This window comes from Durio zibethinus, chromosome 18 (genome assembly GCF_047325235.1).
Source record: "Durio zibethinus cultivar Kanyao isolate XHJ-2024 chromosome 18, ASM4732523v1, whole genome shotgun sequence".
NCBI lineage: Eukaryota > Viridiplantae > Streptophyta > Magnoliopsida > Malvales > Malvaceae > Durio > Durio zibethinus.
In genome coordinates, this window is record NC_143179.1 from 22,446,832 (window position 1) to 22,459,335 (window position 12,504).

General features: G+C 33.2%; 2 protein-coding genes across 2 annotated transcripts; both read left to right on the plus strand.

The window, feature by feature from the left end:
* Positions 1 to 993: 993 nt before the first annotated feature.
* LOC111300778 (sulfite exporter TauE/SafE family protein 3-like) lies at positions 994 to 5,455 on the plus strand. Its single transcript, XM_022896394.2, has 12 exons — positions 994 to 1,512; positions 1,720 to 1,879; positions 2,141 to 2,341; positions 2,638 to 2,702; positions 2,797 to 2,833; positions 3,394 to 3,455; positions 3,566 to 3,652; positions 3,807 to 3,857; positions 4,163 to 4,384; positions 4,642 to 4,735; positions 4,838 to 4,978; positions 5,080 to 5,455. Exons 1-12 carry the CDS (start codon positions 1,291 to 1,293, stop codon positions 5,160 to 5,162), a joined length of 1,425 nt encoding a protein of 474 aa, XP_022752129.1. The 5' UTR covers positions 994 to 1,290; the 3' UTR covers positions 5,163 to 5,455.
* Positions 5,456 to 6,334: 879 nt separating this feature from the next.
* On the plus strand, positions 6,335 to 8,167 carry LOC149513888 (uncharacterized). The gene is made up of 2 exons (XM_089746873.1): positions 6,335 to 6,540; positions 7,529 to 8,167. Exons 1-2 carry the CDS (start codon positions 6,431 to 6,433, stop codon positions 7,731 to 7,733), a joined length of 315 nt encoding a protein of 104 aa, XP_089602999.1. The 5' UTR covers positions 6,335 to 6,430; the 3' UTR covers positions 7,734 to 8,167.
* Positions 8,168 to 12,504: the final 4,337 nt, after the last annotated feature.

Consider the following 12,504-nt stretch of genomic DNA (forward strand, 5'->3'; position numbering starts at 1 on the left):
ATGCTATCTATATTGCTTGTTGGTTTGTACAAAAATGATTGAAGACTCAACGTTGTTTCTGGGAAGTTTCCTCTCAAGCCTTTGCTTTGCTCTTCTTTTTTAGTTTCCATCATTTGTTGGCCTCAGTTCACTTTGAGAAACAAATCAGTTTTTCACATTGTATGCCATTTAAGGTCAATTGATGTCAAAAGAGGAAGCTTGTTTACTTATTTATTGTCACTCTTTTTTGATGGTCATAATGGGATTTTTTTAAACTAATAAACATAAGAGAAAAAGTCTAAAAATAATGTTAAAAAGATTTTTTTTTTTTTATTTTACCAATAAGTTTGGAAGCAGCCATGAAGCTTCCATTGCCGCGTAAACTTGGTACCGAAAGGATCTGATTTGGATTAGCCTAGATTTAGCAAACGGGAGAATAAGATTGAGGGAAGCTTTTTTGGTAACATCAGCCACTGTCACATCCAAGAGCATTGCTAAAAGAAATGATAATAACTGATAAATAACACTAAAGTTCAGTCTAAGCTCTAGTTGCTCATGCAGACTTCATTTCCATGTGACCCTAATTCTTGATTCTAACTTCATTGGATTAGATCATGTCAAATATGGTAACTTTTTTTTTTTAGCAAAACAGCAGGGAACGAAATTACTTGAAACCTCATCAGTCATCATGTAATTTGATTTTACTAAAGCGTTTTATTAGCTTCCTCGAAACTTCAAGACATGTAGGAAAAAGGGGATACTGCAAGACAGGGCAGATTAGCAGTAATTGGGAGAATATTACATGACATTTACAGCTGTTATTGTCCGAAAATTTAAGTTCTGAAATTGTTGTTGGTGGGTCGAAAAAGAATCCTTTGAGGTTCAAATTTTGAAACTTCCAAAGAGATGAAATGGTTGAAAACTTTACAACGGCATTGAATAGTACAGATTCCAGAGGGGACAATCAGATGATTCTAAAACAGAATAAAACACAAAATTGTTAGTATCTGAAATTATATGAAATATTCTTTTTTTTCTTACATGTTCTTTCATGGGAAAATAGGAGTTAAAAAAATTTATTTACCAAAAAGAACTGTCATTGCACCAGGCTGTCGAACGTACAATAGAGGGGCAGAAAGAGAGATTGATTTATAAATGTAGACACCAGGGATGCCACTGTATTGATAGCAGAGAGGAATAATAAGAATAGAAGTGAGTAAACTTAAAGCTGGGAAAAGTTTTTCATTGAATTGCTTTAATAAGTTACAGAATCTCTCCCTCTTTGCTAACAATTCAGGGGCTGTAGTCAAAATGGCTCGAATTCAGGTTAACCGGAGAGGCTTGGCAATCATGGCACGGATGGTCTTTCTGATTCTTGTCATGATGAGCAATATGGGGATTGCAGAGAGAATATTGAAAGACAAATGGAATCAAGAAGTTTTCAAAGAGAAAGAAAAAACACAAGGGTTTCTGGTTAAAATAGCCGACTTCCTCTGGGAAGGTGGGAAGTCTGCATATGAACCTGTCTGGCCGGTTAGTTAGCTTAGTTAGACTTGTTTAACTACATCTGGTATTTTTCTGCTTGTTGGACATCTAGAAGAGGAAAAACTTTTGAAAATTTTCTAATCAGTAATCAATGCATTCTTATGCACCAGCTGATGATGATTTTTCAATCCGTTTGTGTCATTAATCTTTCAATTTTGTTTCCTTTGATATTGAATTTAACTATTGATTGAGCAGGAGATGGAATTTGGTTGGAAAATAGTTGTAGGAACAATTGTTGGTTTCCTTGGTGCAGCGTTGGGTAGCGTTGGAGGGGTTGGAGGTGGTGGAATTTTTGTTCCAATGCTCACTCTCATAATAGGTTTCGACCCCAAGTCTTCCACTGCCATTTCCAAGTGTGAGTTTCTGCTTTGCTCAAATATAATCCTGTTTTATTCCTGTAATTTGACCTCAATGCATCAACCCTGTATATGTTTCATATTCATGGCATAGATATATACATACATGCATATATGCATGCAGCAAGCATGACCATAACAGAGTTAACATCGGTAAGCTTGATGCTTTAGGCTCATCCAAGTTCTGCTGAATCCTTCGAATTTTTAGTATAGTCTGTAATAATCATATGCATTGGTAACAAAGATTTTTTTGATTGCAGGTATGATCATGGGTGCAGCTGGATCAACAGTATACTATAACCTGAGACTTAGGCACCCGACACTGGAAATGCCCCTCATAGATTATGACTTGGCGTTGCTCTTCCAGCCAATGCTCATGCTTGGAATCAGCATTGGAATTACTCTAAATGTCATGTTCGCTGATTGGATGGTCACAGTTCTGCTTATCATCCTTTTCATTGGTAATAATAACAATTAGTTAAGGATCAATAATGGTAATCCGAGGATATTGCATGAAACACTTTAATCATTCATACCATTTCCATTTTTCCTTGTGTCATCCCATTAGGACTTTGGTTTTCTTTATTCAAATTAAAAGAGCGCAGTTTTCCAGCGGAGCTTTCACAAAACTATGATGCAATAGCAAAACAGATAGGACATTCCAGCTTGGAAGATGCAATTTCTTTTCGATCATAGTTCATGATCTATGAATCATGGTTTTCTCTTAGATATAGATGCATAAATTTATTGATGGCAGGTACATCAACGAAAGCCTTATTCAAAGGTATAGATACATGGAAGAAAGAGACAATGATGAAAAAGGTAGACTTTTCAACTTGATTTCTCTTAAGTTTTCCATGGATTTCTTCCTTTTGTTATAAGATTATTAATGAAGGATTTGAGATTCTATTTTCAGGAAGCAGCCAAGTTGGAAGCAGAGTCCAATCCAGCTGGTGAGTGCCTTATCATCACCTCCAAGCAAACTTATCAATAAAAGTAGCTTTTACTTCATAGTAATAATTTCGAATGAGAATTCTCATTAGAAGGAAATGACTGCTAAACAAACTTAAGGAAGCTATTACAGATGATAGAAGGATACGAAACGGGCTGTCCCTCATCAGATCATACTTATAAAAGAGTAAACTAAGTTCATATATGACCTCATTTAGGTGTCACTTAGATTTGTATCTGAGTTTCAGATACATTGCAACAGCAAATCGATCTGTTAAAAAAAAAAATCTAATCGCTTGAAACCAAACATAAGCGGTTTGTCAGGAGTTGAAATTTAGGCTTAGCAGATGAAGTTCCCATTTATTGTTGTTTCTGGCCACCGGTTACTATGTTCAAATAAGCAATGAGAAATGGATTATGATTAAAATGGCAGTTAGTAAGACAAATTATATGTGAAAGTAGAAAATCTCAAGATACAATACATAGAGGTCAACTGATATAATGTTTTCATTATGTTAATTGAAACATTGCAAATGGCTTGTGCCAAACCCGGAAAATGCAGATGGAGCTGCACCAGCCTATAAACCGCTACCTAGTGGCCCTGGCACCCTGCCAGAAGATGATGTGAGTTCAAGAATATTTTGGTTTCCTTACAACAATGCTCTTCCATTTTAATTCACAATGTTATTCTTATCTTTGCTGTAATTGGGTATTGTTGTTATCATTCAATTCAGGTTCCTCTGCTACAAAACATATACTGGAAAGAGTTGTCGCTGCTGTTGTATGTGTGGATTGGTTTTCTTATTGTTCAGATTATTAAGGTATGCTAATATTGTCTGTAATATCACAACAAAAAGTCTTGGATCAGATCTTTCGTAGGTTCCCCACGATCTTGTATCTTTTCATAGTCCACTATTATCAATGTGAAGTTATTCTTGTGTTTGCTAAATGTCATCCACATGTTTGTCTATGCAGGAATATCTTCCAACTTGCTCAATCATGTACTGGATTGTGAACTCCTTGCAGGTAGAAACTCGAAATTGTAGACAGATAGAAGGGAATTGATTCCATTTTAATGTGAAAAACTAGGGAAAAAAAAAATCCATTCTCAAGTAAGTGGGGGCAACAGAAAAAGGACTAGATATAAGTTTACTTAGAGTTCACACATATCTATTATTTTAAGAATGGTCTCTTCGAGATCTGGTTTATGAATGAAAGCAAACTTATATCCAATCATTTTAGTCTGAAATGCAGATAAAGCTCTTGAAGAACTTGTTTAGGAAAAAAAGAAAAAGATTTTCTCTTCAACTCTATTGTTGCTTTTTCTATAGATACCCATTGCTGCCACTGTGACACTCTTTGAAGCCATATGCTTATACAAAGGGACTAGGGTGATCGCATCCAAAGGAAAGGAAGTCACAAATTGGAAGATATATCAGATTCTTCTTTACTGCTCCTGCGGTATAATAGCTGGTATGGTTGGTGGGCTGCTGGGACTGGGAGGTGGCTTCATCTTGGGTCCTCTATTCCTTGAACTGGGAATTCCTCCTCAGGTATACTTTTCTAGTTTTGTTTAATGTAAGTCTTGGAACCCCATACTTGAAGACCATTCATTGGAAAAATGCTGAGAACCTCATAATCCATCATTGAGAGGCAGACTATAGGTTGTAATTAAGAGAAAATTCCATGTATGAATGCACAAGAGGCTGAAAAAGATTACGATCAAGCTCTGATCCATGTTTTCCATGCAAAGACATATAAAATGCCAGCACAAACAACTGAGTTTGAAAATGCTAATATACTTGAGCAGGTAGCAAGTGCAACATCAACGTTTGCTCTGGCATTTTCCTCCTCAATGTCAGTTGTACAATATTATCTTCTCAATCGTTTCCCAGTCCCATATGGTAAGTGGCGATGACAGAAAAAATTTACCATTAGAATCAATTGTTAGCAACTAAGAAAAACATCTGTCGTATACTCTAATGTCAAATTTTTTTTCCCCGCAGCTGCTTATTTTGTTCTCGTAGCAACCATTGCTGCCTTCACTGGCCAGCATGTAGTCAGAAAGATTATTGCATTCCTCGGAAGAGCATCGATAATCATCTTCATACTAGCTTTGACAATCTTTGTCAGCGCTATCAGTTTAGGTGTACAACATAAGTCTTACTCGTTGTCTTGAAAAGCAAGTCACTTAAATTTGAGCCCTCAAAATGGTAAGAAGCTGACCCCATTTTCCTGAATGTTACAGGTGGAGTTGGCATTGCTGATATGGTCGAAAAGCTGGCAAATGAAGAGTATATGGGATTTGAAAACCTTTGCGAGCTGTCTTGAGATCTTTCCATTTTTTTTCCCTATTGCAGGTGGAATTTCGCAGCAGAGAGCAACTAAGTTCACACTGCATTCAACATCAGTACTTCACAGTCAACTATTTGTCAATTATTTTCATTTAAAGATTTGGGTTTTCATATATGTTGATGGACATTCACTTTTTGTCCAATGTACGCAAGAACTTCTCACCTGAGCTTCTGTTTCTTTTGTTTTCCATTTGGATCTTATTCTGCTATATAAAATCTGTATGTAATACTCACATAGATTGTGATACGATAATTTTCATATTTTACGCATATTTAATGTAAAATAAACATATAAAAAAATACTCAAATTACCATATCTATATAACAATTGACTAGGGATTTCTCTTCTTTTTTCTTTTTTTTTAATTATGTTGGAGTTTCTTACATCAGACATTAAGAACGTGCCCGCTCTTTTAAGCAACAAACTCATATGGGCCTGACCTTTTAATATTGGATGGGCCAATCAGGGCCTATTAACATCACCATTGTTCTCATTTTCATGCTTCAGTGTCGAAAGGAGCCGGCCGGCTTCATGTTACACGTGTCTGTTTCCCTTTTTTTATTAAAAAACACGTAAAAAGAAGGGTAAACGGCCAAAAAATGACGCATAGAAAAGAAAATTTACATTAGACAAAGTAATTATCAATTTTTTTATCCGAAAAAATTTAGGAGTAAATGATTTACAATCCTTTAAATTTTTAAAGCGTATTTATCATTTATTAGTAAAAAATTATGAAGTTTAAATTTAAATATTTTATATTCAAATTTTAAATTTTAATTACTTACGCTAATTTTTATTAACATAGATAATTTTGTCAAATTATTATGTTACTTACACTTACATATTGTCATCGGTTAATCAATTTTATGTAATTCAAAATATATAAAAAAAAATTTGAATATAATAATTGATATATTTATATTATATTTATTTTGTACTAAATATATATGATATAAAACTATTATATTATATTATATTTATACATCAAAATATAAAAGATTTTTTATTTTTATTAAGTTCGTATATAATTTTTTCTAAAGTTTTAGGCATTTTTTAAATAGGTTTTTATTGTATTAATTTAAAATTATCAGATCTGTCATTGAAAAGATATAAAATATAAAAATAAAATAAAATGGATCATCCTCTTCGTGCAGAATACGGGTTCGACCTTTTACTATCCTGGGAGAGAGGCAAAAAGTGTTTGGTTACAAAGATAGGAGAGGAAAATTCTTCGGTTTCGAGAAATGATAACGCGGTCTAAACTCGTAGAGCAACTCAGAGGTTACCAGATCCGATCTCAAAACAAGTGCCCTGCTCTTATCTTCTTCTCTCCCAAACCGCATATCACTTCCTGGTACCTTTTTTTTTTTTTTTTATCTTTTCGTTTTCATTTATTTACTATTTTTTAATATTTGACGTGTAAATTTCTCATTTTTTGCATGCTTTAGTACATGATTGAAAATTTGATCGATTTTAATCAGAAAGATTAAAATTTTTCATGTTTTTCTTGATAAAGAGAGTAATTTGATTCTCGGGCCATATTCAGTGTTAGACTTAATGAAAACTGAGGTGTCTATATTCGATTTGCATTTCCATGATCATTTTGCTGGTATTAACTAATATTAAGCTGAACACAATGAGAAATTCTGCATGTTAAGCTTCTAAGGTGGATTATTGGGTCATGCAAGCAGTTAAGCTTGTGGAACATTGTCGATTCGAACGTGTTTTTTTCAAGTCTGATTGAGGATTAGGATGTTCTTCAAATGCATTGGTGTCGCTTGGAGCTTGCAACAGATTATTGAATCTTGTTTGGAATGTTACTGTTTTATCCCAAGGTTAGTGTTTGAAGTGGAACTAATCTTGTGGAAGTGAGAGCATATATGAGTCACTGCTGAAACTGTAACAGTTGAGTCACAAAGCGACCATAGAATGGCTTTTGAAGTTATAGCATTTTGGAAATTCTAGATGTCACGCAACAATTAGTTTGACAACAGGGATTACCTTAATTGCGAATTTGGGATGGCTAAGACTTAGATTTACGCTGAAACACGAGTCCTGCTCGATGATTTTTCTAGTGCTTTTAGTCATAGGCTGCTGATCCATCTTTCAATGGTCTGAAACATACAATTCCTTGCTTAATCTTCCCCACTCACCTCGGCTTTCCTCAGATGTCATCATAGATATAAAAATATTGTGCCTGTACTCTTAGTGTTTATCCAGACAAAAATTCCTTCTGTGAACGTTGTAACATATCATGTCTCATTTTAGCATTTCTCTTGCATGCTTTGGATCTAAATTAAACTTTTACATGTTCTTGATGAGATTCTGTTAACTTCATGCAGGATTGATGTAGCTGTGGCTATTTTTTGGGCCTTTGCATTTAGTGTGTTAGTCATATTTTCCTATTTGTCCCTTTATTTTAGGCTCATCTGGCTTTCCTGTATCACTATATTCCTTGGCATTTTTCTTCCCATAAGCCTGAGAGGTTATAGGCAGGCTCTGGTCAAGGAGAGGGAGAGAAAATTTTTATTACCCTTGTCTATGTGAGCCTTTTTCTGGCACTGGCACTGAAAGTACTTTGACTGATATGAGCAGCCCATGGATGGCTTATTAGTCAGCCAGCTAAGCATATGCGGCGCATTTGGACAGCTTGGAAATTGATCTCGGTACGTGAAGACTGTCACCTATCTTCTTTTAAAGTCGATGGTGCGTTTCTCGTTCATTTTTCAAAAATATAGACCAAGCCCATGGTAATTTGACAGACACTTTGAAACATTTCACAGTTCTACCAGGAGACATCTGCCAGTCATTTATCCATCAGTAGCCTGTAAAAATTCGAGGTGCAGGAAATTTCATTATTTAGCGTTCTATGTACAACTAAACAACAACAACAACAATTTTCCTGTAAAATTAGAACTAGAGAGAGAGCATTGAAAAAGAAAAAAAACCATTTCTAGATTGCATTGGCAAGGGAGACTGACAGAAACTTGTTTTTGTGATTTAGTTTACAATATATGAAATTTCAGTGTTCTTACTTCACAGTTCAGATTGCTGTACGAAAACTAGATAGAATATTAGAACCAAAATTGTCAAGCTTAGCAAGTACAGAGCTACTGTGTCCTTTTGCTTGTTTGTGTAATTTTCAGTTAACAAACATCCATACTGTCATGGTCCCCTAGGGGACCATTTCGTTCTGTTCACCTTAAATACGGCTCAATGTACTTGTTATCATGAGCAAAGGAGAAAAGTAAGAGAATAAAATTAAGTGATGGTAATGGGGTGACAACAAAACAAATGATATGATTGCTCTTAATTAATGAGTATATGACCCTCCAACACATGCATTCTAAAGGAATGTTGGGGAGCTTCGCTTTTGTCTGCTAGTTGAGTAAGAACATTGCTGACATTTAGTTGTTGTATCCATTGATTTTAGTTTCTTTGATTTCATGGTTAAAGCCCTTTGTTAGGTTAAAATATCAATACTTTGTATCTTTATGTTTGACCTCTCCAAACTTTGTAGCTATAACTTGGAATTTGTTTTCTGATTTACCAACTGGCAGCTATTTGGTTGATATTCTATTACATCTGTATGAGATTTGTTTGTTAGATTGAAGCAGATTGGAGGTGCAAAACATGGTTAAACTGAAAGTTGGAATGATGTTCTTTCTTTTTTATTCTTTTGTGCTCTGTTTGGTGGGAAATATGGAAAGCGAAAATGTTTAATCTAATGGTCGAGATTCGTAACATATGCTATTTTGTTGCTCGACCGTTAGATTAAAACATCCACTTTCTTTCCTACCAAAAGGAGTGTAAAGTTGCTGGAAGTATATGGTATATGATATTGTGATCTCATTCATGGTAACGTCATTTACGATTGTAGTCATAAACAATTTATGATGCTAATACTGGTGCATGGCCATTTCTTCTGTTGGTGAAAGGAAAAGGGAAGTTAGTGGCCCTGTAACCCTGCAAAGTGCCTTTATGGAAACATGCTATTGGCATGAAGTGGATATTTGGCATGACAGGACACAATGATGTGTTTTTGCCTATTGTGAAAGAAATCTCTAAGGCAGTCGCAGTTTAATCAAGGGAAAAAAGGTGTGAAAAGAAGGGCAAAGCCAAAAATGATCGCCGAAATATTTCAGGAATTGTTGCAATAAAGAATACCTGATTTTTTTGCTAGATTTAACTATTTATATATTTATATTATGTAAAATATTAAAATTTGTATATTAATATTTTATTTTATACGAAAATTATATTTTATAATTTATGTTGATATAAATATATAAAATATATTTTTTATTTTATTAAATTTTAATATAATTATTATTAAAATTTTAAATTATATTTTTTTATATTTTATATTTATATCATATTATTATATTATATTTTAAATTATCATATTTGGTGCTCTTATCCTTTTCTCTAAACCATTCTCTGGTTTTGAATAAATCCAAAACCTCACTCTTCTTTTTTGACTTGTTGCCACATTCAAATTTTGTAGGCTTAAAAACATGAATGATTACTTGATGCTTGAATTCGATACTTTGATCCATCTTATGAATCACGTTTTTGGGACTATTCCTCGTCTTTTGAACTTTTCATCAAAGGAATCAAAACATTATCTGATAGTGAAAAAGTTTAATTTCACAAACTGTGCGCTCGATTAAAAAACAAATCAAGAAAAGGGGTTTTCAATTCTTCACCAATAAATCAAAAAACCAATAATGAAAACAGTCAAAGATTATGACATAAAGCTTACCAAAGGCCAAAATGTCATCATTTTTATTATCCCTTCAATTTTTTTCCTTGAGCATCGTGCTGCCACGTTTTTGCACTCCATCCCCGGCGCGAGCAATTATTCAGGTCCCTCTCTCTGTTCTCACAGTCAGGATGGATAATGGAGGTTGAAGCTTGATGGGACCCAAGTTCTCTTCTTCTTCTTCTTCTTCGAAAATTTCTGGTCGTGTTAGTCTAAAATTCGCCAAGAAAATCTCAATCATGTTGATTATATAGGCATGGGAGAGAAAAGACATATATATATATATATACATCAAAATTTTATTTGAATGAACGATAGAATTTATTTTGATAAAATTAAAATAATAATAATAATTATTATTATTATTATTATTAAAAAATAATTTTTATAAAAAATTTATATTGAATAATTTTAAAATTGATATCTAAATTCAATTAATAATCCAATAAACTCACTCATATTGCATCACACTTGCAGTAAAATTCAAACTAAAATTAAGTTGGTCCAAATTTTTTTTCTAAAAATAAGATATTTTTTCGTATAGAGATGGATAGATAGTAGGACCAATCTTTTGGAAGCATCAGAAAATTTCACTCAACACGAGTATAAACCAAAATCATGCGGCAAAGGCTCTATCTTTTTCATTGATTTTGGCATTGCATAGTTTGGTCCAAAGTAAGTAGCGGGAGTCTCTCTTGTACCACTGTTAGAGCTTTGACTGGAATTTGGAATCTAAGACAATGTTTTTGTGGATAAGTGCATGCAACAAGGAGCAAGGAGACACGACAAAGATATGCATTATTTGACAGCTTGACATGGCTTAATTTTTAGATCTTGAATCTTAATATGTTGGCAATTTTAACATTTTTTAAAATTTTTAATACATTCTTAAATTTGTTTATTTTATTATTTATTTAATTAAAAATATTATATATATAAAATTTTTTAAATATCAATTCTAATAATATAATAATTGATTCAAAAGATAATCGATGTAATTTTAATATATTTAAATATTTAATTCAATAACAAATACATTTATATATTTTACACAAAAAAAAAATTCGAATTTTCTTTTTTTTTTTTTTCAAAATATATGGAATACTTGTAAAATATAAAAAGATTATCATGTATAAAAAATTATTTGTTCATTAATACAAAAAAATATAAAAACTTTTATTATAATATATTCGAAATGTTTAATTGGGTGATGTACTGCATTGAATCCTTAGTTGACTCATTTTTTATTAGATCATCACTGCACTCTTTGACTCTACCATCAATCCGAACATGCTGCAATACATTATTAGTTTTTATCAATAAAAAGTGTAAATATATATAGAGCTGTAGCCTGTAGGAGAATTATGAAACCCAAAGGCTTTTACTTTTTTCTTGGGCAATAAAGGACTCCGGTTAAGGATTTTTGTGTACCTTTCTGCTTACTTTCGAGGCTGTTTCCAATGGAGTCTAATAAAATCGGGCTGTAAAGGGCCGCCCCCTACCGCTTTTAAAGTACAGGGGTTGGTGTACATTAAAGTTGCAGGCCCACACGAATACATTTGCCACGTGTCACATACCCTGTCACCACTCAGACATGCAATCGTTAATGTCTTCCCCACCCGCACGAGTGATTAGGTAAATCACTTAAAACTGCTTCCTCATTGGACCACGTGCCTCTCTTCAAAATTGATTATTATATTCATTGTTTGATGAAATAATATTTTTCTCTTAACGACTGAGATCTGGCAAGTACAGTTTCGGATTTGTAGGCTGGTTTTGGTGTCTGTCGTTGTGTTTGCCTGCACCAAAAACCCACTCCTCCTTAAGCATGTGGATTTTTTTTGGAGTAGATTTGTTCATATAAGTTGGCAGAACGAGCTTCCACGTGAACACCAATAACGCACACTGCTGGACTGGATTCAAGACCAAACATCACTCGTAAACTTTTTTCTTTTGTTTGATTTTACAATCCATCAATCGAATTAATTCAATTAATATTATGATTATTGATACATGCATCATATAGTAAATAAAATCGATTTTTTTTTAAAGACAAGATATGTTATAAATTTAAAATCAATTGATTTAAATTAACACGAAATTTCAGATAAATCATAATGCATACATTCAAGTTTTCTCATTCTGCGAGGCATGAACTCCACTCACTTGAGATGCCTATATATCAAATTTGATGAACTTATTGTTGGCAGCTTACCGGGCAAAGAGAACACGTATTTTATTTTTTTGATTCAGAGATAGAACATATTATTAATTTAAAATCGATTAGTTTAAATTAATACAAAATTTCATATAAATCATAATGCACACATTCAAACTTCTTGATATAGGAAGTTTTAAAAAGATCGATCTTCAATTTGTTTGAAAGCGTTAATTTTTAGTGAAAATAGATTTTTTTTTTTTTTTTGCAACGGAAAATGTCCTTTTTCATTTTGAAAAGATCTGTGCAGATTGTGGAGTGGAAATTATAAGTTTTTGCTGTCAAAATTACTTTTTGCAACGAAAAAAAGAAGTGTAATCTTTGAATGAAGTTAA